At 34.8% G+C, this 25,374-nt stretch overlaps 5 protein-coding genes across 5 annotated transcripts; all 5 read left to right on the top strand.

The window, feature by feature from the left end:
* The first annotated feature begins 1,589 nt into the window (after positions 1–1,589).
* On the top strand, positions 1,590–3,986 carry LOC130969179 (protein HEAT-STRESS-ASSOCIATED 32). The gene is made up of 5 exons (XM_057894802.1): positions 1,590–1,891; positions 1,995–2,186; positions 2,291–2,504; positions 3,266–3,489; positions 3,617–3,986. The coding sequence occupies exons 1-5, from the start codon at positions 1,769–1,771 to the stop codon at positions 3,725–3,727; spliced, it is 864 nt and encodes a 287-aa protein (XP_057750785.1). The 5' UTR covers positions 1,590–1,768; the 3' UTR covers positions 3,728–3,986.
* A 499-nt stretch (positions 3,987–4,485) lies between these two features.
* Positions 4,486–7,087, top strand: LOC130967897 (uncharacterized). The gene is made up of 2 exons (XM_057892940.1): positions 4,486–4,829; positions 6,604–7,087. The coding sequence occupies exon 2, from the start codon at positions 6,620–6,622 to the stop codon at positions 6,869–6,871; it is 252 nt and encodes an 83-aa protein (XP_057748923.1). The 5' UTR covers positions 4,486–4,829; positions 6,604–6,619; the 3' UTR covers positions 6,872–7,087.
* Positions 7,088–8,325: 1,238 nt separating this feature from the next.
* LOC130969506 (uncharacterized) lies at positions 8,326–10,015 on the top strand. Its single transcript, XM_057895259.1, has 4 exons — positions 8,326–8,481; positions 8,614–8,716; positions 8,808–8,926; positions 9,547–10,015. Exons 2-4 carry the CDS (start codon positions 8,620–8,622, stop codon positions 9,664–9,666), a joined length of 336 nt encoding a protein of 111 aa, XP_057751242.1. The 5' UTR covers positions 8,326–8,481; positions 8,614–8,619; the 3' UTR covers positions 9,667–10,015.
* Positions 10,016–12,481: 2,466 nt separating this feature from the next.
* Positions 12,482–14,196, top strand: LOC130969999 (anthocyanidin reductase ((2S)-flavan-3-ol-forming)). The gene is made up of 6 exons (XM_057895934.1): positions 12,482–12,618; positions 12,789–12,955; positions 13,031–13,231; positions 13,311–13,470; positions 13,552–13,765; positions 13,911–14,196. The coding sequence occupies exons 1-6, from the start codon at positions 12,483–12,485 to the stop codon at positions 14,053–14,055; spliced, it is 1,023 nt and encodes a 340-aa protein (XP_057751917.1). The 5' UTR covers position 12,482; the 3' UTR covers positions 14,056–14,196.
* Positions 14,197–15,560: 1,364 nt separating this feature from the next.
* Positions 15,561–20,869, top strand: LOC130967741 (uncharacterized). Its single transcript, XM_057892732.1, has 3 exons — positions 15,561–15,881; positions 16,774–16,936; positions 17,090–20,869. The coding sequence occupies exons 1-3, from the start codon at positions 15,768–15,770 to the stop codon at positions 20,521–20,523; spliced, it is 3,711 nt and encodes a 1,236-aa protein (XP_057748715.1). The 5' UTR covers positions 15,561–15,767; the 3' UTR covers positions 20,524–20,869.
* The last annotated feature ends 4,505 nt before the right edge of the window (positions 20,870–25,374 follow it).

The raw sequence follows: 25,374 nt of genomic DNA on the forward strand, positions 1-25,374 counted from the left end.
CTGGATGGTGGGTGGAAGAGACCCGCCTCCACGGGTTATAAATTAAAAGAGGGGAGGGGGAGGGAATGCATATGCTATATTTGTCTAAGAATTTAAAATTTGAAAAATAGGTAAACTTATCTGTGTTCTACTTCCATTTTAATGGGTAAAGGGTAAAGATCTTCTGATTCAGAGAACGACCAATCGGGTGAAACTTCTCTGCACGCTACTTCCAGCTTCTCATTCTTGAGGCAAAAAAAAGGGGATATAGCATTAAAATTTGAATAAACAGAAAGATTAATGAAACTGATATAAGGTGAAAAAGATTAGAAAACAGGTGAAAAGCCGAAAAGATGCTTAGATGAAATGAAGAATTGAAGAAGTGAAAAGAGAGTAAATTTGAAATTTGAATTTAGCATGGTGTATGTATGAATGCCTGCATGATAGAAAGAGCATCACATATAGCATAATATTATGGGAAGAGACAGTGTTGTAAGCAGCATGATGATGGTGTATGGATATACATGTCATGAACAGTAACATCTCATCTGAGAAGCTTGACACGCTGGAATTTCACTAACTTGAAAACTCTCTATTAGAAGAATAGTATTAGATGTATTACAATAGTTATTAAATATCGAGTGAATTAGTTTGTTTCATCTATATATCATACTAAAATTTTTCACAGGGTTAAGTACGATTTTAATATCTAAGGTATAGGTCGAATTTTTTTCGTTTTCACTCTTTTTTTATTCAAAATTATCTCTAAAATTTAAAACCAAATTTTAAAATAGTCCTTTTTACTTAAATCTTAAAATTTTGAACCAAATTATTTATAACAAAAAATTATAAAATAAAAAAAATAAGAGAAAGATAGTGTTTCTTCTTCTGCGAAGGGAGAAGGGGAGAAGAAGGAGGATAAAGAGAAGAAGAATAATCATTTGTTCACTATCTATTTCTACCTCCGTTTCAGTCGTAAAAAATTTAAAACCAAATTAAATATTAGGAACGATTTTAAAATCAGATTAAACCTTAGGACCATTTTGTATGAAAAAAATGTTAAAAGCAAAAAACATTTTTGACTTATATTTTAAAAATTAAAATTGTACTTAACCCTCTTTAAAAGATTATAATAAATAGAGTAATAGACCAAATATTTCAACAAAACTAAGTGTTATTGGTCAAATAATTTCTAAAGAACATGAAAAATGGATAAATAAATTTTTTTTTCTTATTTAGATGAAAAAAAATAGCGTAGAACTCATTAAATTTTAATTTTTTTTAATCTGAAAATAAATAAAAACATTTAAATATTAATAAAATTATTAATTTATCTTTTAATTAATAAAAAAATTTAAGAATATTGATATAATTTTATTTTATTATAATTTTTTTATTTTTTTATCAAAGTAAATTTTTTATTTTTTTTATCAAAATAATTTTTTTATTTTTTTATTTATTTTTTTATCCAAATAAAAAATAATACATAAAAACATTATATTTTTATTTTCTATCCAGTGTAAATGCAAAGTTCTATTGTCTAAAAAAGACCATGTATGAACACGTGGCAATATGAATAAGCCGTGTTTCTAGAAGGAACTGCATCCTTCTTTCAGCTCCCAGAAGGAACTCAATCACGATCACAATCAGCATCCATTTCCATTTGGATAACAGATGCTGCTTTTTGTTTTTGTAGAGAGAAATTCGATTCAATAATTAATCCCAAAAGAATCCATCTTCAATTCCCCGCTTCCTCTCTTTTGAGTTCTCATCTCATCGCGAAAGAGAAATGTCAGCGTACAGATGGAAGAGCTTCGAGGAGAACGAGGACCGCCCCTCCAAACCTCGCCGCTACGGCGTCACCGAGATGAGAAGCCCTGATTACTCTCTCTTCAACCACAATGTTCTTCAGGTTAACATTATCATGCATTGCATTGCATTGCGTGCCTCTAATTTAATTATATTAGGCTTAAGTGGAGATTACGTTAATTAATCAATTAATTGATTAATTTTAGGATATATTTGAATCAATGGGAGAGTACGTTGATGGATTGAAGTTTTCTGGAGGGTCTCACAGCTTGATGCCAAAGTCACTTCTCAAAGAAGTGATCGACATGGCTCATCACCACGATGTGTACGTTAGCACTGGTGATTGGGCTGAGCACACCATTCCCAAAGGCCCTTCTGCTTTCAAAGATTTTGTTGAGGTTTGAGTCTGAGAATTTTCTCTATTTGTTTCTAATTAGCTGTTTGTTATTGTTGTGCTAGGTCAATAATAATTTGCATGATTTATTGCTGTGACTTGTGACAGGAATGCAAGCAGATGGGTTTTGACACAATTGAGCTCAATGTGGGCTCACTTGGGATTCCCGAAGAGACTCTTCTCAGATTTGTCAGATTGATTAAGAGTGGTGGCATGAAAGCTAAGCCCCATTTTGAGGTCAAGATTAAGGAGTCTGATATTCCAAGAGGTCCTTATAGGGCTTTTGGGGCTTATATTCCTCCTTCAGCGCCCAGATCATCTGGTAAGCATATTTATATGCGTGCGTGCGCGCAAACGTGTGTGTGTGTATGATTTATGTTTTTATCTTGAGATGTAAACTTGTCTGATACCTGCTCATTCTACCTCATAATTGAATGGAAGCTCAGCTTTTAGCTCATAAAATGGTTAACTCGTATCTTTTTGGAGGGGAAAATAAATATAGCATGTCTCTGTTTTGCTCTATGCTCTTCCTTTTCTAATTTTGCTGAGTACAATGAGTTGAAATGAAATGAAATATTGAAATTCAGAATGTCTGAGAGTTCAATTTGGATGATAAATTGTCTTTAAGCAGATGAATAAATGCAGTTAATAAGATAAGTTTTTATTCATTTAATTTTTCTTTTCTTAAATTTTAAAGTTAGAATGTGTGTGGAATCAAATGGATGATGCAGAACATATTTTACCATGGTATTATCATCTTCCTCAGTAATTTGAATGCTGTATTAGAAAGCAGTAGCTTGTAGTTACTGGTGGTGTGCATGGTATCAATCCTTTTGGATTGAGGGCTAGTTGAGCATATAATGTGGATGTCAATTGGACAACCATCGTGATCAAATTTGAAAAATAAGAGTTTGAGTGTTGAAGTGAAGTTTATACCAAAATCTAAGGGTGATATAAGCGATGTAAGTTGTAAGGGCAGAGTATGATGATATAAATGTTCTGTACTTGTTAATGAAACACAAACACCCAAAATCACCATACAACAAAATATTAGTTTGACTTGTGTTGAAACTTTTGCCACAGAATTTGTGGAAGATGTGGATCTCTTGATAAGAAGGGCTGAGAGATGTTTGGAAGCCGGTGCAGACATGATAATGATTGATGCTGATAATCTTTCCAAACATGCTGATAACATGCGCGCAGACCTTATAGCGAAGATCATAGGACGCCTTGGGATTGAGAAGACTATGTTTGAAGCATCAAATCAGAGAACATCCGAGTGGTTTATCAAACAATATGGTCCAAATGTAAATGAATACTCTCTACTATATGTTTATTTACATACCACATCTTCTATTGATATTAAGGGTTTTTTCATTCATTTTATTTTATTGGGATATTAAACATATACTATACCTCTTTGATATGTTTCAGGTGAATCTCTTCATAGATCACTCGGATGTTGTTGATGTGGAATGCCTCCGAGGGCGCAACTTGGGAAGAAATCATGCATCTGTTCTTGGTTCTTCATATTTCCTGTTCTGAAGGGACATGAATTTGTGTAGCCCCTGTACTGGATTTGTTTGTCAAATGTAGAAGTCATGTGTGTTTGTTGTAGTGGGTATTAAAATTAAAAACATCTTTTAAAAAGTGGAGTGAAGACTGAAAATTCAGGAGGGGAGATAGAAGCATTTGTAATATATTCTCCAAGGAATGCATTTCCCTACTTGATTTTGTGTTGGATTATTCGTACAATATATAGCTCCTAATGTGAAGAAAACTTGAAATATTCTGAAAGCGATAATTTCATCATTTCTATTGTATGTGTTAGACTGCTACTCTACTAGAGTTGCCTTTTGCAAAGTCATCATGTGCGCATAGCTGTAATTTGCTTTGGACTTCTATCTCATAATTGTAGGCCAAATTAATGTGCATCAAGACAACCTCAAGTTAAACAAGGTGGTGTGGGATAGGCATAGGATTACTCCCTGAAAATTTTGATAGGTTAGTTATGAGTTATGACCTTTTAACTAAATTTTATTTTATTCGTTAAGGAAATAGTGTTAAAAGAAAATGGATATTGTAGCTTTTCAAAGTAGTTCCTATTATTCAACACATACAAAGCAACTTAAGAGATTCATATTTATTATTCTTTAAAATATGGGTGTGAACATAATAATTGATACTGGAAAAAATGATAATATTTATTTGAATCAACACCATAATTTTTTTTAAGGATTGAAAATAAAAATCACAAATTCCCAATTTTATAAGTAGAAAATTTTTATTTAAAGCCTTGTGACGTAAAAAATATTAAGAAGAAAATACAGGCCAAGAACAGAAGAGTCGGGGAAGGTTGCAACCACAGGATTTAAAGAAGTTTTCTTTTGTGTTTGCATTAAAGTTGCAAGTTGCGACGAATCGTTGTCTATCCCCGCGGCATATTAGACTGTGTTCATCAGTTTTTGACATTGATGGATCTCATGCTTTCTCACCTAACATAACAATAAATACATTTCCGTTATTGTTTTTCTAATCTTCTTCTAGTTTATGCTGCTGAGCTACGTGCTCTTCATCGCGAATTGCATCACGACCTAATCTTCCCCTTCAGTTCAATTTAAATCAAGCCCGCCCTTCCGTTTTCACGGTAACGCCTTTTCTCCTCTTCCCTTTTATTCGATCTGTGTTTTCCTATGCGGTTTTGGTTTTGATTCGCTTTGCTTTGTGTCTTGGATTCTCTCTAGTCTCGGATTATGTTGTGTATACGTATGTGTTACCCGGAAAAGTTCAACGAAAAAACATTTTGTTGTATGAGCGTGGAGTAACTTTTGCTTAGATGAGACAATTTAATTCATGTCTCGATACTGCCTTAGTATTCACTGCTTGAATTTTCAGATCTGACGTTGCATTTGCATATTAATACGGGGTAGGGTTTCGGTAGATTCAATTTGTGGGCTTAAATTAATTAATATTCTCATCCTGAATTTTGCGAAGGAATTATTATTCTCATTGGTGTGACCTTGGTTGAGAGTGGATGGTTTTTGTTTATCAACAGTATTGGTCCTTGGATTGTGTATCTTTTTTCCTGCCGTGGCTATTTCATTGATCTTGCTATGATAAGAAAATAGGTAAAAAATGATATTGCCGTTTGGTATAGAATTATAGATAGTGTCATAGTGAGATCTATGTTGTTCCATTGCAAGCCTACTGGCATTGTATGATGAGTTTAAGAGTAGTTACAATGGTCAGTGTTTTGATTAGGTGCTATTATTGCAATTTGCAATCAACAATTCTCTTATGAATTATATTCCCACTTTTGACTTCTTGTGATCACAGCTGTGTTGTATCTATCAACTTATTCTAGTGGTTGATACAATTGAGGATCAGGGTTTCAACAATAGAAGTGAAACAGGAAAATTGTGATAAATTATAAGCTACTTCTGCAGCATATTTGCCTTATAACAATTCATGTAATCATATATAATATTTGAACATGTTTTTCTGAGTGGGAAAAATGGTTTACCTTCTATTCTATATATTTAAAAAAGGAACCAGTTTTGCAAGAGGGAAAATTGTCTTCTTTTCTTAGTTCTTGAGTCATTACATTGCTGAAGTATCACTGAAAAGAATGTTCCAGTGGTCTTCTGGGGTTGCATTATTATTATTTTAATGTAGAAATATTATTTTCCATTGTGTTTTACTTCCAGCCGGCCTATGTCATCCGGTGAAAAATCTGGATGAGTCTATTTTCTTCTAGAGTCTAATGATAAAATATATTTTGCTGAGGCTCTCTGTTTTTTATGACAATTGATGTTGCTATCATTGTTTATTTTATTTATTCTAGCATGAAATTTATAGACTACTTTTACCATATTGTTTTCCATCATGGTTGAACTTGAAAGCTGCAGTTTCCAGTTTGGTTGCCATTTTCCATTATTCAACATATGTGGATTTCTCCAATTCTTAAATATTTTGAATTTCCAAAGCGATGGATGTGTAACTAGTTGAATCTACTTTCATCAGTCTCATGCATTGATATCTATAAATTAGGTTTTATTTGAGAACTGAATGTAATTCACCAGAGAAAGAAATTGTGTAATTTTAGACTTTTCAATTTTCCTATCATCTTGCTTGATGTACACCGATGAAATGAGTGTGATTCATGGCTTTTATTGAGCTATGGATGCTTTCATATTTAGTTGCATGAACATCCCGTTGTTCTTTATTTAAGGCCAAGTCAAGAAGACAATTCACTACATTTTCCGAACTCAAGTTTTGAGTGGAATGTGATTCTGATGTCATTTCTCTAAGCCCCAAAAGAATAGAAATAAAAATGAACCATTTCATTATATTTTCTGTGAAGCCAAAGATATGTGTGTATTGGATATTTACAAATTACAAATGTTTGACATGACATGCAGCTTCTGGCAAGCTCCGATGAGGTCACCATCTTTCAGGAGGCCGTTCTCAAAGAATGAACTGGGAAGTTGGTCAACACTCATGGAGAGGCACCGGTTCCTCTTGTCAGCTCTTGTTCTACTAGTTCTCCTTTGTAGTGTTTATCTTTACTTTGCTGTCACATTAGGAGCCAGTGACATTTGCTCTGGGTTGACAGGACCTGAGAAAGCTTCATGTCATGTGCAGCATCTTAAGGCTTCTGTTGCCAAGGGTAAACTGAAACATCTTTGACATTTGTGATTTGAATATTATTTTTGGTGGAGATTGTGTTAGGTGACATGAAATGGAAACATACTCAGGTATAGTCACCAAAAAAAAAAAAAAAATACTCAGGTATAATCATTGTGTTATATGTATACATAGTATTTATCTTGGTTATTGTGAGCACAAATGCATACAGATTACAGACCTTGTATAATGAAGCTATCCCTTGATTGTTTCCTTTTAGCTGATTGTTCTAATCTGCCTAATTTAAGAACGTCCTTAGTACCAAAAATTATAGTTGTCAAATCTTGAATTATATCGTGAACCGTTCAACCAGATTTTGGATCCTGCATTATTTGTATCAAGCGATTTTGAAGCATACTCATAAAAATAACAAACTAACTAAAAAAAAAAAATTTAAATTCCTAGAATAATAAAATAAATACTTTGAATTGCATATAAACAATTAAAATTTCAGTATATCTTTGAAGTAGTTGAGAAACCCTGTAAAGAGTTTAGTTTTAAGGGAGGAAAAAAAACATAAAGTGATTACTGGTTTGGGAGTGTAGTATTTAAACTTCGTGTTATATATAAAAAATGATATTTTCACTAACCTTAACTGTTAACGGTAAACTGTGAAGGCCTTCTATATAATTTAATCATTTATGGTCATTTTATGAATTGGATAATACGGTAGTCTATTACTATACTATAACTTTACTAAAATTTATGGGAAGATTTTCAAATGTATCGTCTTTTTAACCATTGATCTTAATTATATATATTACATATTATTTATAATTAAGATCAACGATTAAAAATTACTGAAATATCAGTATTTTTCATATTTATATAATTATTCCATTTCTATGCTATCTTAATCTTCTTGGCAATAAAGTTGCCACATCAATAGTTCAATACACATGGAGAGAATATAAAAAACAGAAAAAAAGGATACATTTTTAGTGACATAGGGGGCCGAAGCCCAAACAGCAACAAAAAGAGAAAAAAAAAAAGAAACGAAAGTGACAAACCAACTTACATCATAGTGTTCTTTCAAAAAAAAAAAAAAAAACCTTACATCATAGTGAATTTCTATGGGGCTGCTTGTCCAAGCCATGCTGAGAACCTTAATAATTCCCCAGATTTCTGCATTTTTTTGGTTGTCTACGATTTTTTTTAGTCTAACATGCCAAAAACTAATCTAATAGTGGATTTGAATTTCATTTAAAGACAGTGGCTGATCAATAAATAACTACATGTACAAATTACAAAGTAAAATTCAAACTCTCAGACATTTGCTTAAACGGACTCCACCAATCTAAGTTAGTTTCTTCATTAAATTTAATTGGATGATGACGAGTATCATGTCCCTTTTCTTATGGTCAACTACTATTCGGCCAGCTCCCCGTTGACTGGCCCAATCCAGCAAAGGGGCCCAAATCCTAAACCCATTATCCAAAAAAAGAGAGAGAAAGATAGGGACCGCCGTAGCTACTGCGTGCTCCGCCAGGCACGATCTTCTGGTCTCTGTTGAAAAGAGAGGGCAACGCTGAAGCACTTAACAAATCGTTAATCTCCACCTCACTTCCCCATTTTCCCCTCATCGTCGTTCCTCCTGCGCCGAAAATCCACTGGTTTGGTTTCTACATTGCTGACGGGGTTCATTATTTCATTGCTTCTATATTTTTGTTCGGTTTCCAGCAATCAATTCATAATCATAGCTCCAAAATTTGGCAACTGTCAAAGAAATATTGACTTTATCTCAGATTGTTATGTCTAAGGCGGAAGAGAAGGAACATCCACGCGGCTCTACTGTTAAGCGCGAATTGAAGTGCTCCGCTTGCTTCGATGCTCTCTGGTTCTGCTATTGTAATTCCATTCATCCCTCTTCCGTTACTGTCTTTAACCCTATTTTCTCAATCTGGTTAGCTAAATACTACTAATGTTTGAATACGCGCAGCCCCCGTTCATCAGATGCAGCAATATTACAGGGTTGGTGTTCTTGATAATTGTTCCAAGCAATGGAAAGCCATGTTTGATTGCTTAAATCTCAAGACGAAGAGGGAATCCGAGGTCCAGGTTGGTTGCCTCCTCATCCTTTCTGGTTTCGTGTGTTGTGCTCTGTAATTGGATGAATATTTAATTTTATAGATGATGGAAACATTTTCTTTGTGTTGATTTTATACTTCTAAGTTAATATCCTCAAATCTGTTTTACTATTCTCAGCTCCCAAATCTCTGATTTTTATGTTAAGTGATACATTAGATTTTGCAATGTTTTTGCTGTCATGCTGCCTACATAGTTACAGTTAGAACCGAATTGGATTTCATGATCAATCCTATGCTAGAGTTGGCAGTAATGGAAAAGTGAAGGCAGATATCAATGCTAGGAGGGGTAGTTCTTCTGCAGCTTGATTATAATTTATGTGGAGTCTGAATGCTTATAGCTATGTTTTTCAAATGATCTTTTTTGGTATTCTTCCTCTTTGCATTGTTTGTCTATTGCTTGCAATCTTCATGTGGTATGTGTATACTATGGATGTGTGTGTATGTAACTCTTTATAACATACTGTGCGGTGAAGTATCATTATTGATATGGAATGGCCTCATTCATGTTCATGCTTTTTCATTGTTGCATTGCACAAGTCGCAGGATCAAAATAAGCTTTCAGCTGGTAATAAGATGAATTACTTTGTGCAGGAAATTCTGGAAGCTCGTGAGAGTTCAAAGCCTCACATTTGGACTTTCCGCACACCAGAAGAAGCTTCAGAGCGTTGGAACAAAATTTACGGGCATTTACTAGATGAGACTGATGATTGAACCCAAATAGTGCAAATAAAGATATCATTTAATTTGACCAGTGATTCAGAGACAGAATATGCTTTCAAGTACCAAGAAAAATTATATGTTTTGATTAATGCTAAAGAGCGAGTTTTTGGTTCTAATATTTATTGCTACTTAACAGAGTGAACTTTACACTCAGTGGACTAGGCAAAAATAGTTTCCAACGATGTTATTTTATTTTCTGGAAGTTGCCATGGCTTTAGTTCTCATTATTCCCATCGTTAGTTGAATGCCTCCTTTCTGATATTGCTTTGTACTGCTGGATTGCTAAATCTTAAGTGGTTTATTTGAAAACCCAGCATAGCAGATTTCCTAATTCATGTTCCATACTTCAGTGGTTATTGTTTGCCTTTTACTAGAGTATATAATTGTAGTTGCAGTATTTATCAATGCTGAATACTGAAGCAGAATACGTCTAATGAATTAGATAAAAAAGTTTGGCGAAATTTTTTGTTTAGGTCTTTACATTTAGAAAAAAAAAGTATTTTTATATAATTATGTTTAGATACATTGATTTTTTCGCTGTACTAATTATTAAATTAATATTTATTTTGAAATTGATAAATTTATTATTAAAAAATGATTTTAGTTTGAATACCTTCCTTTTAACAATAATAACAATAATAAGAGTATTTATTCATTTTAATCTCCAAAAAATTTTGGATTAGATATTTTAGCCCTAAATTAAAATTAATTATTCGATTGATTCCTAACAATTAATTCTATTAGTATTTGGGTTTTTTGCAATTAATTCTATTAGTATTTGGGATTTTTGCTCCGTTAATTCTAACGGGAGACAAAATAGTCCATGCCCCTTCTATTCGGAAACATTGTTCTTTCCTAATTTCCGTCGTATCTTGCATAACCCTAACATTTATATTCTTCTTCTTTACTTTCACAATCATCTTCTCCTTCTTTCTCTTCAACTCCAAGATCAAGTCATGGTGTAACTGCCATGCGTGTCGTACCTACCTCAACATGTCATGGACCACACACTTCTCAAATCTCTATGACTGGTACACCCACTTCCTTCGCACTTCATCCACCAGAAGCATCCACCTCCACGTCCTCAATAACAATATCATCTCCAACTCCGACAACGTCCACCACATTTTCAAGACTAAATTCCACAACTACCTCAATGGCACGTCTTTCTCCATTTTCCGGCAAGCAATATAGATTGTTGGACATTAGGACATCATGAAAAGATTTTTCTTTGACATCATATGCAAAATCTCAATTGAAATGGGTTCCGAGTGCTTCATTCCTTCTCTCCCAGAGTCCAAACCGGTAAACAATTTTGACCTCGCGTCCAAACTATCAGTACAGCGAGCAATGTCGTTATCGCCGCTCGTATAAAAACTGACTATTACTGAATATTAGTTCGGAAAAAAAGTTAAAGGAAGTGATCGGAGTGGTAGACAATGTGGCCATGGAAATTATAGGGTAGAGAAGGAGGGAGATGGTGACGACGTTGACGAAGTCTTAACAGATTGGATTTATGTCTAGATTTATGGGATCCATCGAAGATGACAAATACTTAAAAGATATAGCCATTAGTTTCTGTTATATAGCCATAGATTTTGACATCTATTCTAATTTCTATATATAGTCTTTAGTAGATCAGTTGGTAAAAGAGGGGCAGAAAAAGAATTATCTGATAGAGCATGGAAATGTTGATTAACTAAAGAAATATAAAGCATTGGACATTTGCAGTAAATTACAGGGGAAAAATTTTAATCAAACTACCTTACTACCATTCTCTCACATTTAAATTAGTTAGGTGCTTCACATCGCAAGAGAAATCTAGTGAAATTTTGTGTATATTTCCACTAACATTGTGGAAGCCCTTAGGACTTGAGTGATTAGATTTAGGTCACAAAAGCCAACAGGCATGAATAATAAGTGCTCAAAATCTAAATTTGGTTATTATATTGTTAAACATCAATTCACGGTTTAAGTAAGTGTTGGGATTTTGAATTCCGCCTTGTGTATGTAACAGCAATTTATTGTCCAACGACGAACTCTTAAATGAAATCCAGATTCACAATAAATTAGCTTTTAACCTATCGGAACGAGAGATATCATGGGCAGAAAAAAAAAATATGGCAATACAGGGAGCCAAAACGGGCTTCTCATCCCATATTATGCACCTTCATTTTTCATGATTGGAAAACGTTCTTATACATCTCCATTCTCCATGGGAAATACAGCGTTACCGAGTCCCACATGAATTATTAAGTTCAATAAAGACTACATTAATTATAGGATAATTAAGATAAAATAAATTTAATATTTTTTAATTATATCATATAATAAAAAAATAAATGTCAAACTTTCAAATGTTAAATAAGGTGTATAACAATTCTAAAAATAAACATTATATCTTGAACAATTCATATTTAAAACTCTTTTCAATTTTCAAGTGTAATATCTTTATCATAAAAATTGTAGCAATATATATATAAGAATTCTCCCCACCTTTAGCTATTGTTATATGCTTGTGCAGGTGAAACGTTAGATATTAGAATAGTAGATGTATCATGTGAGTGTGGAAGGTGAGGTGGGAATTGATAATTAAAAATATTGAAATGAATATACGAAGGTTAAATAACTTTAATGGATATATCTCTCTTACCAAATTGATAGATTTGTTCAGCTAGTTTCATAGGACTTGTTGTTGATGCGTTGGTCACGTGCATGTTCAAGTAACTGATGGAAATGGAACACCCTATTATTTAAGGAGCAATCAAGTATGTATAACTCTCCATTATCCCATTACATCTTTGAACATGGCTAGCATCGAGAACCAAATGGAGAATAAGAAGAAGGCATGCGTCATTGGTGGAACAGGTTTTGTGGCTTCTTTGCTCATAAAGCAGTTGCTTCAGAAAGGTTATGCCGTCAACACCACTGTTAGAAACCCAGGTAGGTTGGCCCATTCACTCAAACACTCTCTACCATGCATTCTCTAATAATACGTTTCATCAATAGGTTATTCCAATAAATTTTAAAAATGTATTGAAGTTACCATTTTATTCTATTGAATTGAACAAAACGTTATTTAATTAATCTCTTAAGAGGGCAATTGTGTGCAGATAATCTTAAGAAAATATCTCACCTATTGGCACTAAAAAGTCTGGGAGAGTTGAAGATATTTAGAGCAGAGTTAACAGTGGAAGAAGATTTTGATGCCCCAATAGCAGGTTGTGAACTAGTCTTCCAACTTGCTACCCCTGTCAACTTTGCTTCTGAAGACCCTGAGGTATTTTACATTGAAATTAGATACTTTTAAACGTGTGAATGAGTGATTGAATTAAAAAAGAGTGACATGTTGCAGAATGACATGATAAAGCCAGCAATAAAAGGTGTCCTGAATGTGTTGAAAGCATGTTCAAAAGCAAAACAAGTTAAAAGAGTAATCCTGACATCATCGGCAGCTGCAGTAACTATAAACCAACTCAATGGGACAGGTTTGGTCATGGATGAAACCAACTGGACTGATATTGAATTCTTGAACACTGCAAAGCCACCTACTTGGGTAATGTAAATAGAAACCAAAACTATATTATTGAATGATGATAGATACTAAAAGTGAAGTTGGTAATCCAAATGTTCAGGGATATCCAGCATCCAAAACACTAGCTGAGAAGGCTGCATGGAAATTTGCTGAAGAGAATCACATTAATCTCATCACTCTCATACCTACCCTCACAGTTGGTCCTTCTCTCACCCCAGATATCCCATCTAGTGTTGGCCTTGCCACATGCCTTATAACAGGTTCAAAAAACATCACAAATACTCCTAATAGTAATTGAGTTCATTCATGTTTCAATAATGGTATTCTTTGAAACCCTGCAGGCAACGATTTCCTCATAAATGGTTTGAAAGGAATGCAGATGCTGTCAGGTTCAATATCCATAACTCATGTGGAGGATATTTGCCGGGCACATATATTTGTGGCAGAGAAGGAATCAGCTTCTGGTAGATACATTTGCTGTGGCCACAACACTAGTGTTCCTGAGCTTGCTAAGTTTCTTAACAAACGGTACCCTCAGTATAAAGTTCCAACTGAGTAAGCTTCTAATCTGAAATTTGGTGTGAATTTTGAGAATCATGTTTTGTTGATTTCATATTGCAGTTCTATGTGAAGCCTTTATTATGTATACCGTTTTCAACCCATTTTCAATTTAACACAAGCATCATGTTTGAAATTGCAGATTCAATGATTTCCCCTCCAAAACAAAGTTAATCGTCTCTTCTGAGAAGCTGATCAAAGAAGGCTTCAGTTTCAAGTATGGAGTTGAAGAAATTTATGATCAGACTGTGGAATACTTAAAGACTAAGGGTGCCCTCAAGAACTAGATCTTGATAAATCCAATGCCTTCAGCATGCTTTACGCTTGTTATGTAATAACTAGCTATTTCTTGAAGTCCAGTGTGATGTATTAATTTAAACAATAACCTAAATCAAGGAAACAGTAGGCTTATTACTGTCAATTTCCTACTGTGTTTGTGATGGATTAGTTCAATTCATGGTTAATTACTTTACTAAAATATGGATTAATTCATGGTTAATTTTCATACTCTCCAAGTTCATAACTTTAAAATCAAGACCTACACCATACCAGAACATAAAACTATCAAAGCCTTTGAGAACACTGAGAATCCCACATGAAGACACGGTTCTTACTAGTTTTACATATTCCATGAGACCTTGCTGTGGATTCCTGCCAGTAATAAGCTCAAAGAGTAGCATACCAAAACTATAAACTTCACTCTTCTCAGTGAAGGTTCTTGTAGACATATACTCTGGATCTAGATATCCAAAAGTTCCTCGGACAATCGAAGCATGAGGTCTGGAAAGCCCAAAATCAGTGACCTGCTCAGCAAAATTTAGATTTTAAAACTCAAAAGTACATTGAAAAGAAAGATTTTATGCTTCCAACTTTATGGAAACAAGAGAAGGGTAATAGTGAGAAAGGAAACTTGCAGTTCATTTTATGCTTCCAATAATTAGGTATTGAAGTCATGAAAGTATCCTTTAAATCGAGAATACAACATTGTTTGATTCTTCCTAACACATAAGCATCCTCAAGCATTAGATAAGATAATATATCATTCTGATGAAATAAATATAAATGAGGGAAATGTAATGCATAAATTTGAAGATTAGAACAAACAAGAGGAAAAAAAACACCTACAAATATTTCAAGTACCACCATCATCCTTATTCATATTATTGTGGAGTAAATGCAAAGTTACCTACTTACCTTAGCTTTCCTGAACTGGTCCAGCAGTATATGTTGGAAGAAATTCTTGGGAATTATTCTTCCAACTATAAAGGTATGTATGTTACTCCACTCAGATGTGTCCTGACTTAAGAAGATTCAATGAAAAATTGTGGCTGCTTATCTCTACATTGATCCTTTTGTTATATATAAACAAATGAATGTGTAAGTTAATTATTTTTATCTATATAATAGTATTTGATATAATCAAACGTGAGTATAAAATTGTTAGGTGCATGCTTCATAACAATTAAACTTATTTTTCTAAAATTTATTAGCAAAATAATTAATTTTCTTATTCATTACACATGAAAAGGGATTAAATGAAATCTCAAAATAAAAAAAAAAATATTTTTTGTATACGGACTTACGGAGTAAAATCAAACAGAATAATAGTGAATTAAACTAAATAGTTTAAAAATATTTGACCTAGCATGCATGGTAAAAATTCACAATACTTTCCGGAACCAAAAATTGATTTAATCTGAAAAATGAATAAACGCAAAGGTAAAGCAAAACGACGACGTAGCATTGCTGTTTTGCACGCGTATGTGAAACTGGCTAAACCGGGCGTACAAGAATCGGAGTCACGTACGCGTTTCGGGATCGGCAGCTTGCAACCATCGCCACTTTTCTTCTACTTCTTCTTCTTCTTCTTCTTCACCGATTTCATCGTTTTTCTCTCTCCCACGAAACCAGACTAATTATCTTTCCCTATCCTTTTTTCTCTCTCCGCTTCATAGTTTGATTTTAAGAATACACAAGATCACAAAAGAAAGGGAGTAACATGTTGGAGAAGATCGGGTTGCCGCCAAAGCCTTCACTGCGAGGGAATACTTGGGTCGTCGATTCCTCACACTGCCAGGGATGTTCCTCTCAGTTCACCTTCATCAATCGCAAGGTTCTTCTTCTTTTTATTTTATTGTATTCTTTTGGGTTCTGTTTCATATTATTCATGATCCGATTGTTCATTCTTTTCTTCTTCTATGAGCAAATGTTGAAACTAAGCCCATGATTTTAATTTCTCTTAGAACGATGGCTTATTTTTTATTTTTTACTTTTTTGGTTATGCTAGTTCTCACTAATTTTTTCCTGATCGATTGAAATTTTGTCATTGATGTTGTTACGTTCACGGATAGTTAGTTCTCATTAAGTTAAAAGTGATTTGAAAATTAGTCGTCAGTGATTGGATAATCCGGTTAAGCTGACTGAATTTTCAATTACATGGTTTAATTGTATGTAAATGCCATGCTTATAAGAGATATTATTGTATGTGTATAATTATGTGTTAGATTGCTTCTTACTCGATCCTAGCTAAATGACTATCTCTTAACTTATTGGCTTTGCATTACAAGAGTTTAAGTATTTCCAACTGTCAAAATGCTGTGCTTTTCTCTTTGATCGATGAATACAAGAGTAGTTCGTTTGCTCATTTTCCCATTGGGAGAATACGTGCGAATTTACTTCCTACTCATTTATGTAAATGTCGAAAAGAACATCTGTCTATGTCTTGTGGTTGTGTTTTGATCTTTTGGTACCACTTCCCTTCTTCATTGCATCTGTATTTTCAATGAGATGGGTACTTCAATGTTTCTGTTTTAGTCAAATGGAATTTGGTCTCAATAAACACAATGAGATGGGTTAAGTCAGTATTTTTGGTCTTCTGTGAAAATTGAAAAATGGGATCCATATGCCGGAATATGCTTCTCCATGTTTGCTTATAAGAGTCTTATTGGAACTATGTTAGCAGTAATTGTCCAAAATTTAATAGGCAGTTTTCTTTCATGTTTCAGCATCATTGTAGAAGGTGTGGGGGCTTGTTTTGCAACAGTTGTACCCAGCAAAGAATGGTTTTACGTGGACAAGGTGATTCCCCTGTACGTATTTGTGAACCATGTAAGAAGCTAGAAGAGGCAGCCCGGTTTGAGTTGAGACAGGGACGCAGATTGGGAAGAGGTGTTTTTCTTTTCTCTCTCCTTTTTTTTTTTGAAAAACAAAATCTTTTGTATGTGTACTAGTTTACACTGGAGTTGTACTCTGTCAATTATGTTCTTTCTTTCTTTATCACTTCAGTTCCATATTTTCAAATATTCACTTCAATTCATCCAGGGAACGTGAAATCAACTTCTAGAGATGAGGATGAAGTTTTAAGCCAGATTCTTGGTTCTGGTAGAGAGGAAAAAGCTCCCAGCAGTCAAAAATCAATTGGCACTGCATCATCTTCAAGTGCTAAGGGATTTTCTAATTCTGATGACAGCGAAATACAACAATTTGTCTCAAATGATAAGCCTGATATTCTTTGCATTGATGTTGGATCCACCACTCCTGATGAGTTACGTCAGCAAGCATTGGAGGAAAAAAGGAAGTACAAAATTCTGAAAGGAGAAGGGAAATCTGAGGAGGCCTTGAGATCTTTTAAGAGAGGAAAGGAACTTGAGAGGCAGGCTGATTCTTTGGAAATTCAGTTAAGGAAGAACCGTAAGAAGATGTTATCTTCTGGAAACTTGTCAGACATTCATAACAAAGGTAGTCCAGAAGAGGTTGGCAGTAAAACAAAGTCACTTCCTCATGCGGGTAAAGAAAAGGATGATCTTATGTCTGAACTTAGAGAGCTGGGTTGGTCTGATATGGATCTACATAGTGAAGATAGAAAGCCAGCAAGCTTGAGTTTGGAGGGTGAACTGTCATCAATCATTGGAGAAGTCCGTCCGAAGACTGGTGAAGAAAAGGGCAGCAGAATTGACAAGACTGAGGTTGTTGCTCTGAAAAAAAAGGCTCTTACATTGAAGCGTGAGGGTAGGCTTGCAGAGGCGAAAGAGGAATTAAAAAGAGCTAAAATTCTTGAAAAGCAGCTGGAAGAACAGGAACTCCTAGCTGAAGCTGAAGATTCTGATGATGAACTATCAGCACTTATCCGTAGCATGGATAGTGAAAAAGAAGGTTCAAATCTGCATGATCATGGGAAAGGTTTTGATCTTGATGGCCTTATTCATATTTCTGATGATCTTGGTGCTAATTTTGAAGTGACTGAAGAGGATATGATGGACCCTGAATTAGCTGTTGCTTTGGAGTCAATAGGTTGGACTGAACCTGAACAAACATTCATAAAGTCCCAAACCATTGACAAAGAAGCAGTGCTTAGTGAAATTCAATATTTGAAAAGAGAAGCTCTTAATCAGAAGCGGGCAGGTAATACTGAAGAAGCAATGGCATCCTTAAAAAAGGCGAAGTTATTAGAAAGGGGCTTTGAGTCGGAAGACAGCACCATATTTGAAAAGTCCACTGCTGTTCAGAAAAATATGAGTTCTGACATTACAGGTAATGGATCAGACTCCATTCAATTTGATGAGAGAAATACTAATGCCACTAATACTTCTGCTTCAAAAATGGCATCAAAAAGCCGACTGATGATTCAGAGAGAGCTTTTGAGCTCGAAAAAGAAGGCTCTTACCTTGAGAAGGGAAGGAAAACTGAACGAAGCAGAGGAAGAAATGCGAAAGGGGGCTGATCTTGAGCGTCAGCTGACAGAGTTGGACAAGGCTTCAAATCTCAAAGCACCTCAGATAAGTAGTACCACAGACAATGTCTTGCATACATCAAGAAAGCATTCTGATATTCATAGAAATATGCAAGTTGAGGAAGGAAGTGAAGATGATGTGACAGATCAAGATATGTCTGATCCAGCCTATCTTTCACTCCTTAAGGACTTGGGTTGGAATGATGACAGTAATGAACCTTCTAGTTCTCCAAGCAAGCTTTTGAAGAAAGAAAATGATCATTCTCTGCCTGTCAGTGATGCTTCTTTAACTAAGAATTCTAGAGCACCAAGAAAAAATAAGGGTCAAATCCAGAGGGAGCTCTTGGGATTAAAGAGAAAGGCCCTTGCTCTCAGGCGTGAAGGGAAAGCTGAAGATGCAGAGGAAGTGCTAAGCATGGCTAAAGCATTGGAAACGGAGCTTTCAGAGTTGGAAGCACCAAAAAATGAAGCACGGGTTGAGGCTACTATGATGACACATGAAATCTTAAATCCTCCAGTTGAATCTGCAATTGATGAAGAAAGCAATACTCTTGTTTCGGAAGAGGATATGCGTGACCCCGCCTTGAATTCCATGCTCATCAATCTGGGGTGGAAGGATGAATTTGAACCTGTGACTGTAAAAAAAGATCCAGCTAAAAAGGAACCATATATACACAATTCGTCTTCAGGTATTACTGCTAAAGCTTCTAGGAGTAAGGGTGAGATTCAAAGAGAACTTTTAGCATTGAAAAGGAAGGCTCTTGCTTTAAGGCGCCAAGGAGAAATAGAAGAAGCTGAGGAAGTTTTAAGAATGGCCAAGAGTCTGGAAGCTCAAATGGAGGATGAAAAATCAGTAATGCCTGAATCATCTGACTTACAGGAAAAACCTGAGAGTTTGAGATCAACTGTTGAAGCGGATAAAGGTTCAGACACAAATATTCCATTCTTAAGGGAGTCAGGTAATTCAGTGCTTCCTCCCTCTCAGCCAATCGAAAATAAGGATCCATTATCAGCCAAGGTGAGTGCTTCAAGGGAAAATCTTGCAGAAAAGATGAACACAGCACAAACAACTGATAATATCACTTCAGCTGGCCACTCCATGCATTCAATAGATAGACTTACTAGTGATGGTTCAACAAGTTCATCTCAAACAAGTAATCCTATTCATTTGGACTCCTCGGAAAATCTCAGCCAAGATCAGCAACTCAAAAACCGTGTTACCACTAAAAGAGAATTGACTGGCACAAATGAAAAACCTAACATTAGCAAGTTAAATGCTGCTCAGAATTATGCTTCCATGGACCACCTACATCAGGATATTTTAGCTCATAAAAGGAAGGCAGTTACTTTGAAAAGAGAAGGGAAACTTGCAGAAGCTAAAGAAGAACTCCGGCAGGCCAAGCTGTTAGAGAAGAGTTTGGAGGATGGAAGTGTGCAGCCAATTACTTCTTCTGCAAATAATGTTCCTGATGCATCTCATGCTGTAAAGAAGCAAGAGTCAACAAGTGTTGCCGCGAAGCAAGAGTCAACAACTGTTGCTTCAAAACCATTGAGTAGCCGTGATCGGTTCAAGCTGCAACAGGAGTCCCTGGGCCACAAACGCCAAGCCCTAAAACTACGGAGGGAGGGCCACACAGTGGAAGCAGAAGCCGAGTTTGAAAAGGCGAAGGCGATCGAAACCCAGTTGGAGGAGTTGGCAGCCCATGATGCCAATAAACCAGATGCAGCCGAAGATGTGACTGTTGAGGATTTTCTCGATCCTCAACTCTTATCTGCTCTGAAAGCTATTGGAATCGAAGATGCTAATGTTGCATCAAGAGGCCCGGAGAGACAAGAGCCTGTGAAATCCAATGTCACTAAAGGTGAAAACTCTAACCAAGAAAGAATTCAGTTAGAAGAAAGAATCAAAGATGAAAAAAGAAAGGCGGTTAATTTGAAACGTTCAGGAAAACAAGCTGAAGCCTTGGACGCTCTTCGACGTGCCAAAATGTATGAAAAGAAGCTGAATTCAATGACATCTGGGTGATGATGGTACAGTTTCAAGCTGGAAATCTTGTTCAAATTGGTGAATTTGCCTTCGATGCTTGTATGCTTTCTTCTGTTCGTAAATATAGGAGAAAATACACATATTTATCATTCATAAGCTACAATTGTGTTCCCATGCGGTTCCAAGTATGAAGAGAATCCATGTTGTATGGTAAATATATGGTGCGTTTATTCATATTGTGTGTATGCTTTCTGTTGAAAACAAGTTCATTGTACGGCTGACCACCTTCTTTATGATCATAGAAACATGATCAAATTTGAAGGTCTATTACTTGATTCACAACTACCACACCAGAAATTTGAAGGTCTATTGCATGATTAACTAATTCACAACTAAGTTTTATTAGTTGATAAGGTGGGTTATTGGGTACTACTAGCATTGTTCTTATAAGAATTTCAAAACCCACTCAACCCAAACTTGCTGTATTATTATTTATTAATGAGAATCCATTATTAAAACATCTTGAATTTCAAATGTCGAAGAGATAAATAGCTATCCCCTAGCCTCATATGTTTCATCTTTTCCTTCTTCACTTTCTATTTTTGGCTTCTCTGTATCGATCTCTCCTCTTTCCCATAACCTCTTTATCTCATGCATGATGATGATGGTAGCAACTGATATCACTTGGCTTGAGTAAAATTCCCTTTTGCCATATATGGAACTCCAAATTAAGCCTTGCCTTTCCTCTTTCAAGCATCAAACTTGATCCTTTTCCATTGATTAACAGATGTAAATCATGTATGCACAAATGCGCAACTTTTACTAGTAGTGTCTCTTACTTGAATAGGATGAGTAACTTATAGAAACCTTGGACTAATCCTGTGAAGTGTGATTATTTGCAGGGACGTCTGTGCATAAATCATGAACTTAGGAATGTGGGTCAAAAATTCATTGAAAGGCTTGTACATGATCGATGCTATCTGAGTATTAAACAGATTCTTGTGTATATAAAATGTATGTGAAGGCTTTAAAAGTAACAAGTCAAGCTATGTAATTACCAAGAATGTTGTAAAACAAAAGTGTCTAAAATCATGCTTCAGTTGATTTGATTTGTTATTAAGTAAATTAATCACATTGAAGATATTTTTCCGTAAAAATAATAGTTAAGATATTGCAATGTATTATGTTAAGCGATTTAATCAACATATTAAATCATCCAACAATTTTTATCTTATATCTTTCTGTTAAAATAATAGTTAAAATATTGATACATATTATACTTACCTAAATAAAACTGTCAGTCTCGTCAAAACAAATTTACTGAAAAATGTATAGAAACTGACAATAGACCACTGCGCATGCATGCATGCCATTAATATCCATAGATTTCTGCATCAATCAACCACAATTTGTTGCCATTTGCTTATATTCGGAAGGAACTAGTAACATTATTTAGTCTCGATTTCAATAATTCTATACTAAACAATTCTTTTAGAAAAATAGAAAATAAGTAATCTGTGCTTCTCAAAATTCACTAACTAACCTGGAACACATCTCTTTCATGCATTTGAAAAAGGGAAGTAATGTTCAATATAACATAAAATTAAGTATATAGCGTATTTATTCTTATATATACAGATATACTTGTAGTCTATATTACACACTACAATAATAACCATTAGAATTTGAGGGCCATGGACGCACCGACAATAATACTAATAGATTCTCAAATATAGAGAGAGATTTGCCAGTATTAAATTGAGAGATTAATCACTATTAAATTTATAATTGTTACGATATATAAGTCTTATTTTAGAAGAGCTTTATCCTATCAGAAAGCATAAAAGAAAGTAATAGAAAAAAAAATTGTGTATTCAAGTTATATCGAATGATATAATATAAAAAGATATTTATAGGTGTTTAGAGAATCAAAATCATAAAAACATAATATCCTACAATAAATATTCAGATATACTAAATAATTCTAATGAAAATTAATTGATCCAAATATATTATAACACATCCAATTAAAACACATGCATATATGGCAAGTACGTAAATAGTAGTGACAGGAACGAATCAATGTGCCATTTTTTCTGTACTGGGTCCGTTCGTTTACTGCTTCTAACAAACCGTATTTTGTCCCTATCTGCTGGAAGCTATGAAGCAAATAAATATATGTACTATGATGAAATTGAAGACACAACATTCAAAATTTCAAATTAAAATTCATATTGATTAGTCAAGTATATACGCAATCACATTGTTCGTGTGGGCCATTTAACAAGCGCTAATATGAAGCAATCAACCATAAGTGCTCATGTTTTCTTAAAATCAAATTAAACTAGACGAGTATTTACTCAAATTGATTCTCAGAGAATTTTGAAGTGAATATTTTAATCCCAACAAAATTTAATTATATAATTAGTCTCTAATTTTTATAAATGTTCGTCACTTTAGTTTTTCTGTTAATTTATTCCGTAAAACTTTAATAATAGAGTCTAACATATCACATTAAGATGTTGAGTCAGCTGTTAAAATAAAAGATAAAATGGTCTCTAAAAAGACAATTACAATAGTATTCTTGTATGATGTCCTAAATCCTAAAACAACGACATAAAAGTCATCATCATCTTCGTATGCTACTCTGAAAATGCGTAACCATGGCAATTGGAGAGAATTCGGCAAGCTCTTATCGTCGACGAGTTAGAGGTAGCAGAGATGGTAGTGCTTGTAGTGCTTCAGGTGGCCCCAAATTTGGAATTGCAAGAGGGGAAAATCCAAGATGCCACTGCAGAGCTTATGCCATTATTGTGGAGTTTGGAACAAATAATGATGGTAATCAGTAGCTAAGAAAAAGGGGGAGAGGGGTTGAATCTTAGCCCATTTTTTCTTAGTAACACTTGCTGCCTGTTAGAATACTTTGAGGAGATATTTTTGTTTTTTGTCTCGTACCTAGCCAAGAGACATTTTCTTTTTGTCTCGTAACCAGGCAAGAGATATTTTTCAGTTTTGTTTCCTATGCAACAGAAATAGAAATGGAGTAAAAGAGAGAGAGAATCACACCAAGAAGTATCCTGGTTCAGCTGCTAAGTGCAGTGCAGCCTACATCCAGTCTCCATCACAATAATGATGGAATTTCACTATAATCTTGTTAATTACAGACACCAATTCTCCCTAGGAACTACCCTTCCTATTTGGGACAAGTCCAGAATCTATCCCCAATCCTGAACTTGACTTGGTCACCTGCCAAGCTTTCAACTGCTAAGTGCTAACCCAACTTGCAAGGGGATTCCCACAAAATCATGATACACAACATATAGATGTACAAAGGACCTCTAAGGTACCTATGGCTTTTTCTTTAATTTTGCACACTCTGCCTTTTTTCGCTCCATGGCTTTTTCTTACAAACCTCACTGTTTGCCTTTTTTCATGAGACTCAAGACAGACAAAACTTAAAGAAAATACAATATGAAACACATTGAAAGAGAAGAACTTCTGTTACTTTGGGTAGCTATGAGAACTTTGTGCTGTTCACTCTTTTTCTCCTTACTTCAAGCCTTGACTGTTCACCCTTATTATAGAAGGAGAAGCCTTCAAGGTTGAAACCGGTCTAGTCGAGCCAACTTCTTCTTCTTCAATAACAAACCGGTTCGGACAGAGAGAGATGAGAGAGGGAATCGAATGCTAAAATCAACATGAAATTACCTCTTCCTCATCCCATCAATTCAAGCTTCATCAATTTGAGCCTTCCATCTTGACTTGGTACCCAAGAAGGATTTCTGACCCTTGATCCTTGACAGCTCCTTCTGCTCTATCTTCTGCTTCTTCTCCACGTAGCTACAGTAGCTACCTCCTGTGATGGATGAACAAAAGTAGAGACGAGCCATACTCCAGGGATCTTCTTCTCTGACCGAGTTGGATCTTCCACTGTTTCTAGGCATGGTGATCCTGAAACTTCTTCACCACATCTTACCATAAGTGGCAAAGATCTCAGCCACACTATACTATAGATCTTCTTTCTACAAGAGCCATCATCACATTGGCCTCTTACTTGCACATAGCTTCACTGCTATTGTACTTCATCTCTGATAGCTTGCTTCTTCTTTTTCTTCTTCCTGACATGACCGAAGCTATAGAGAGAAGAGAGAGAAGAGAGAAAAGCATTCAAATGAAATTAAGGAAGAAATTAAAATGAATTAACCACTTTTCTTTTTCATGCCTTGTAACGTGTGAGAGTAATAATATCAATTAAATCAATGTAAGTTTTCTCTCTCATGTTACGAAGGCAATTAAAGCTAGTTAAATAAATTTGAAATTCATCAAAGGGGGAAAGTGGCATCCATGGAAAGCATGCAACCTTACTTTCTTCCTTCTTTTAATTTCGGACCAACCAATTATTGGTCTTTCACCATAGTGATTTTTGGGCTACCCCATATTTTCTTAGCCCAATTCATGTTGCCTAATAAAATAATTCAGCCACACATTAGATAGGATTTCTTGCACAAGACTGAATCTATTTAGCATATTTGGGCCTTAAGTTGCATTAAGTCCAATCACCAAAATCTGCACATTAGCAAAATTATTAATCAGCTAACTTGAATTAGAGATCAATTTAATAATTTTGCAATTAATCATTTTAACAATGTTTTATCATCATCAAAATAATTTGGAGTTTTCTAAACTCATCAGATAAGAACCCAAGAAGACCTTTCTTTGGATGTCCTTATTATAGGGTAAAAAACATTGGATATGGTATCTTCTTTATGCATTGCAAAATTTATGGGTTAACTCTGATTTTGTGCATTTTTCCCTTCAATGTAGGAAAATCTTTTACATTGTAAATTTTTTATATGGTTTGATAAAATTTTTTTCCATAAAATGCAAAGT

Source organism: Arachis stenosperma, chromosome 3, assembly GCF_014773155.1.
Source record: "Arachis stenosperma cultivar V10309 chromosome 3, arast.V10309.gnm1.PFL2, whole genome shotgun sequence".
NCBI classification, from domain to species: Eukaryota; Viridiplantae; Streptophyta; class Magnoliopsida; order Fabales; family Fabaceae; genus Arachis; species Arachis stenosperma.

Coding starts and splice junctions, on each gene's coding strand:
- LOC130967897 (XM_057892940.1), top strand. CDS start 6,620: ATGAGGTCACCATCTTTCAGGAGGCCGTTCTCAAAGAATGAACTGGGA.
- LOC130969999 (XM_057895934.1), top strand. CDS start 12,483: ATGGCTAGCATCGAGAACCAAATGGAGAATAAGAAGAAGGCATGCGTC. Junction 13,471..13,551: donor TGCCACATGCCTTATAACAG/GTTCAAAAAACA, acceptor GAAACCCTGCAG/GCAACGATTTCCTCATAAAT. Junction 13,766..13,910: donor CAGTATAAAGTTCCAACTGA/GTAAGCTTCTAA, acceptor TTGAAATTGCAG/ATTCAATGATTTCCCCTCCA.
- LOC130969506 (XM_057895259.1), top strand. CDS start 8,620: ATGTCTAAGGCGGAAGAGAAGGAACATCCACGCGGCTCTACTGTTAAG. Junction 8,717..8,807: donor TGCTCTCTGGTTCTGCTATT/GTAATTCCATTC, acceptor GAATACGCGCAG/CCCCCGTTCATCAGATGCAG. Junction 8,927..9,546: donor AGAGGGAATCCGAGGTCCAG/GTTGGTTGCCTC, acceptor TACTTTGTGCAG/GAAATTCTGGAAGCTCGTGA.
- LOC130969179 (XM_057894802.1), top strand. CDS start 1,769: ATGTCAGCGTACAGATGGAAGAGCTTCGAGGAGAACGAGGACCGCCCC. Junction 1,892..1,994: donor TCAACCACAATGTTCTTCAG/GTTAACATTATC, acceptor GATTAATTTTAG/GATATATTTGAATCAATGGG. Junction 3,490..3,616: donor TCAAACAATATGGTCCAAAT/GTAAATGAATAC, acceptor GATATGTTTCAG/GTGAATCTCTTCATAGATCA.
- LOC130967741 (XM_057892732.1), top strand. CDS start 15,768: ATGTTGGAGAAGATCGGGTTGCCGCCAAAGCCTTCACTGCGAGGGAAT. Junction 15,882..16,773: donor TCACCTTCATCAATCGCAAG/GTTCTTCTTCTT, acceptor TTCATGTTTCAG/CATCATTGTAGAAGGTGTGG. Junction 16,937..17,089: donor GGGACGCAGATTGGGAAGAG/GTGTTTTTCTTT, acceptor CAATTCATCCAG/GGAACGTGAAATCAACTTCT.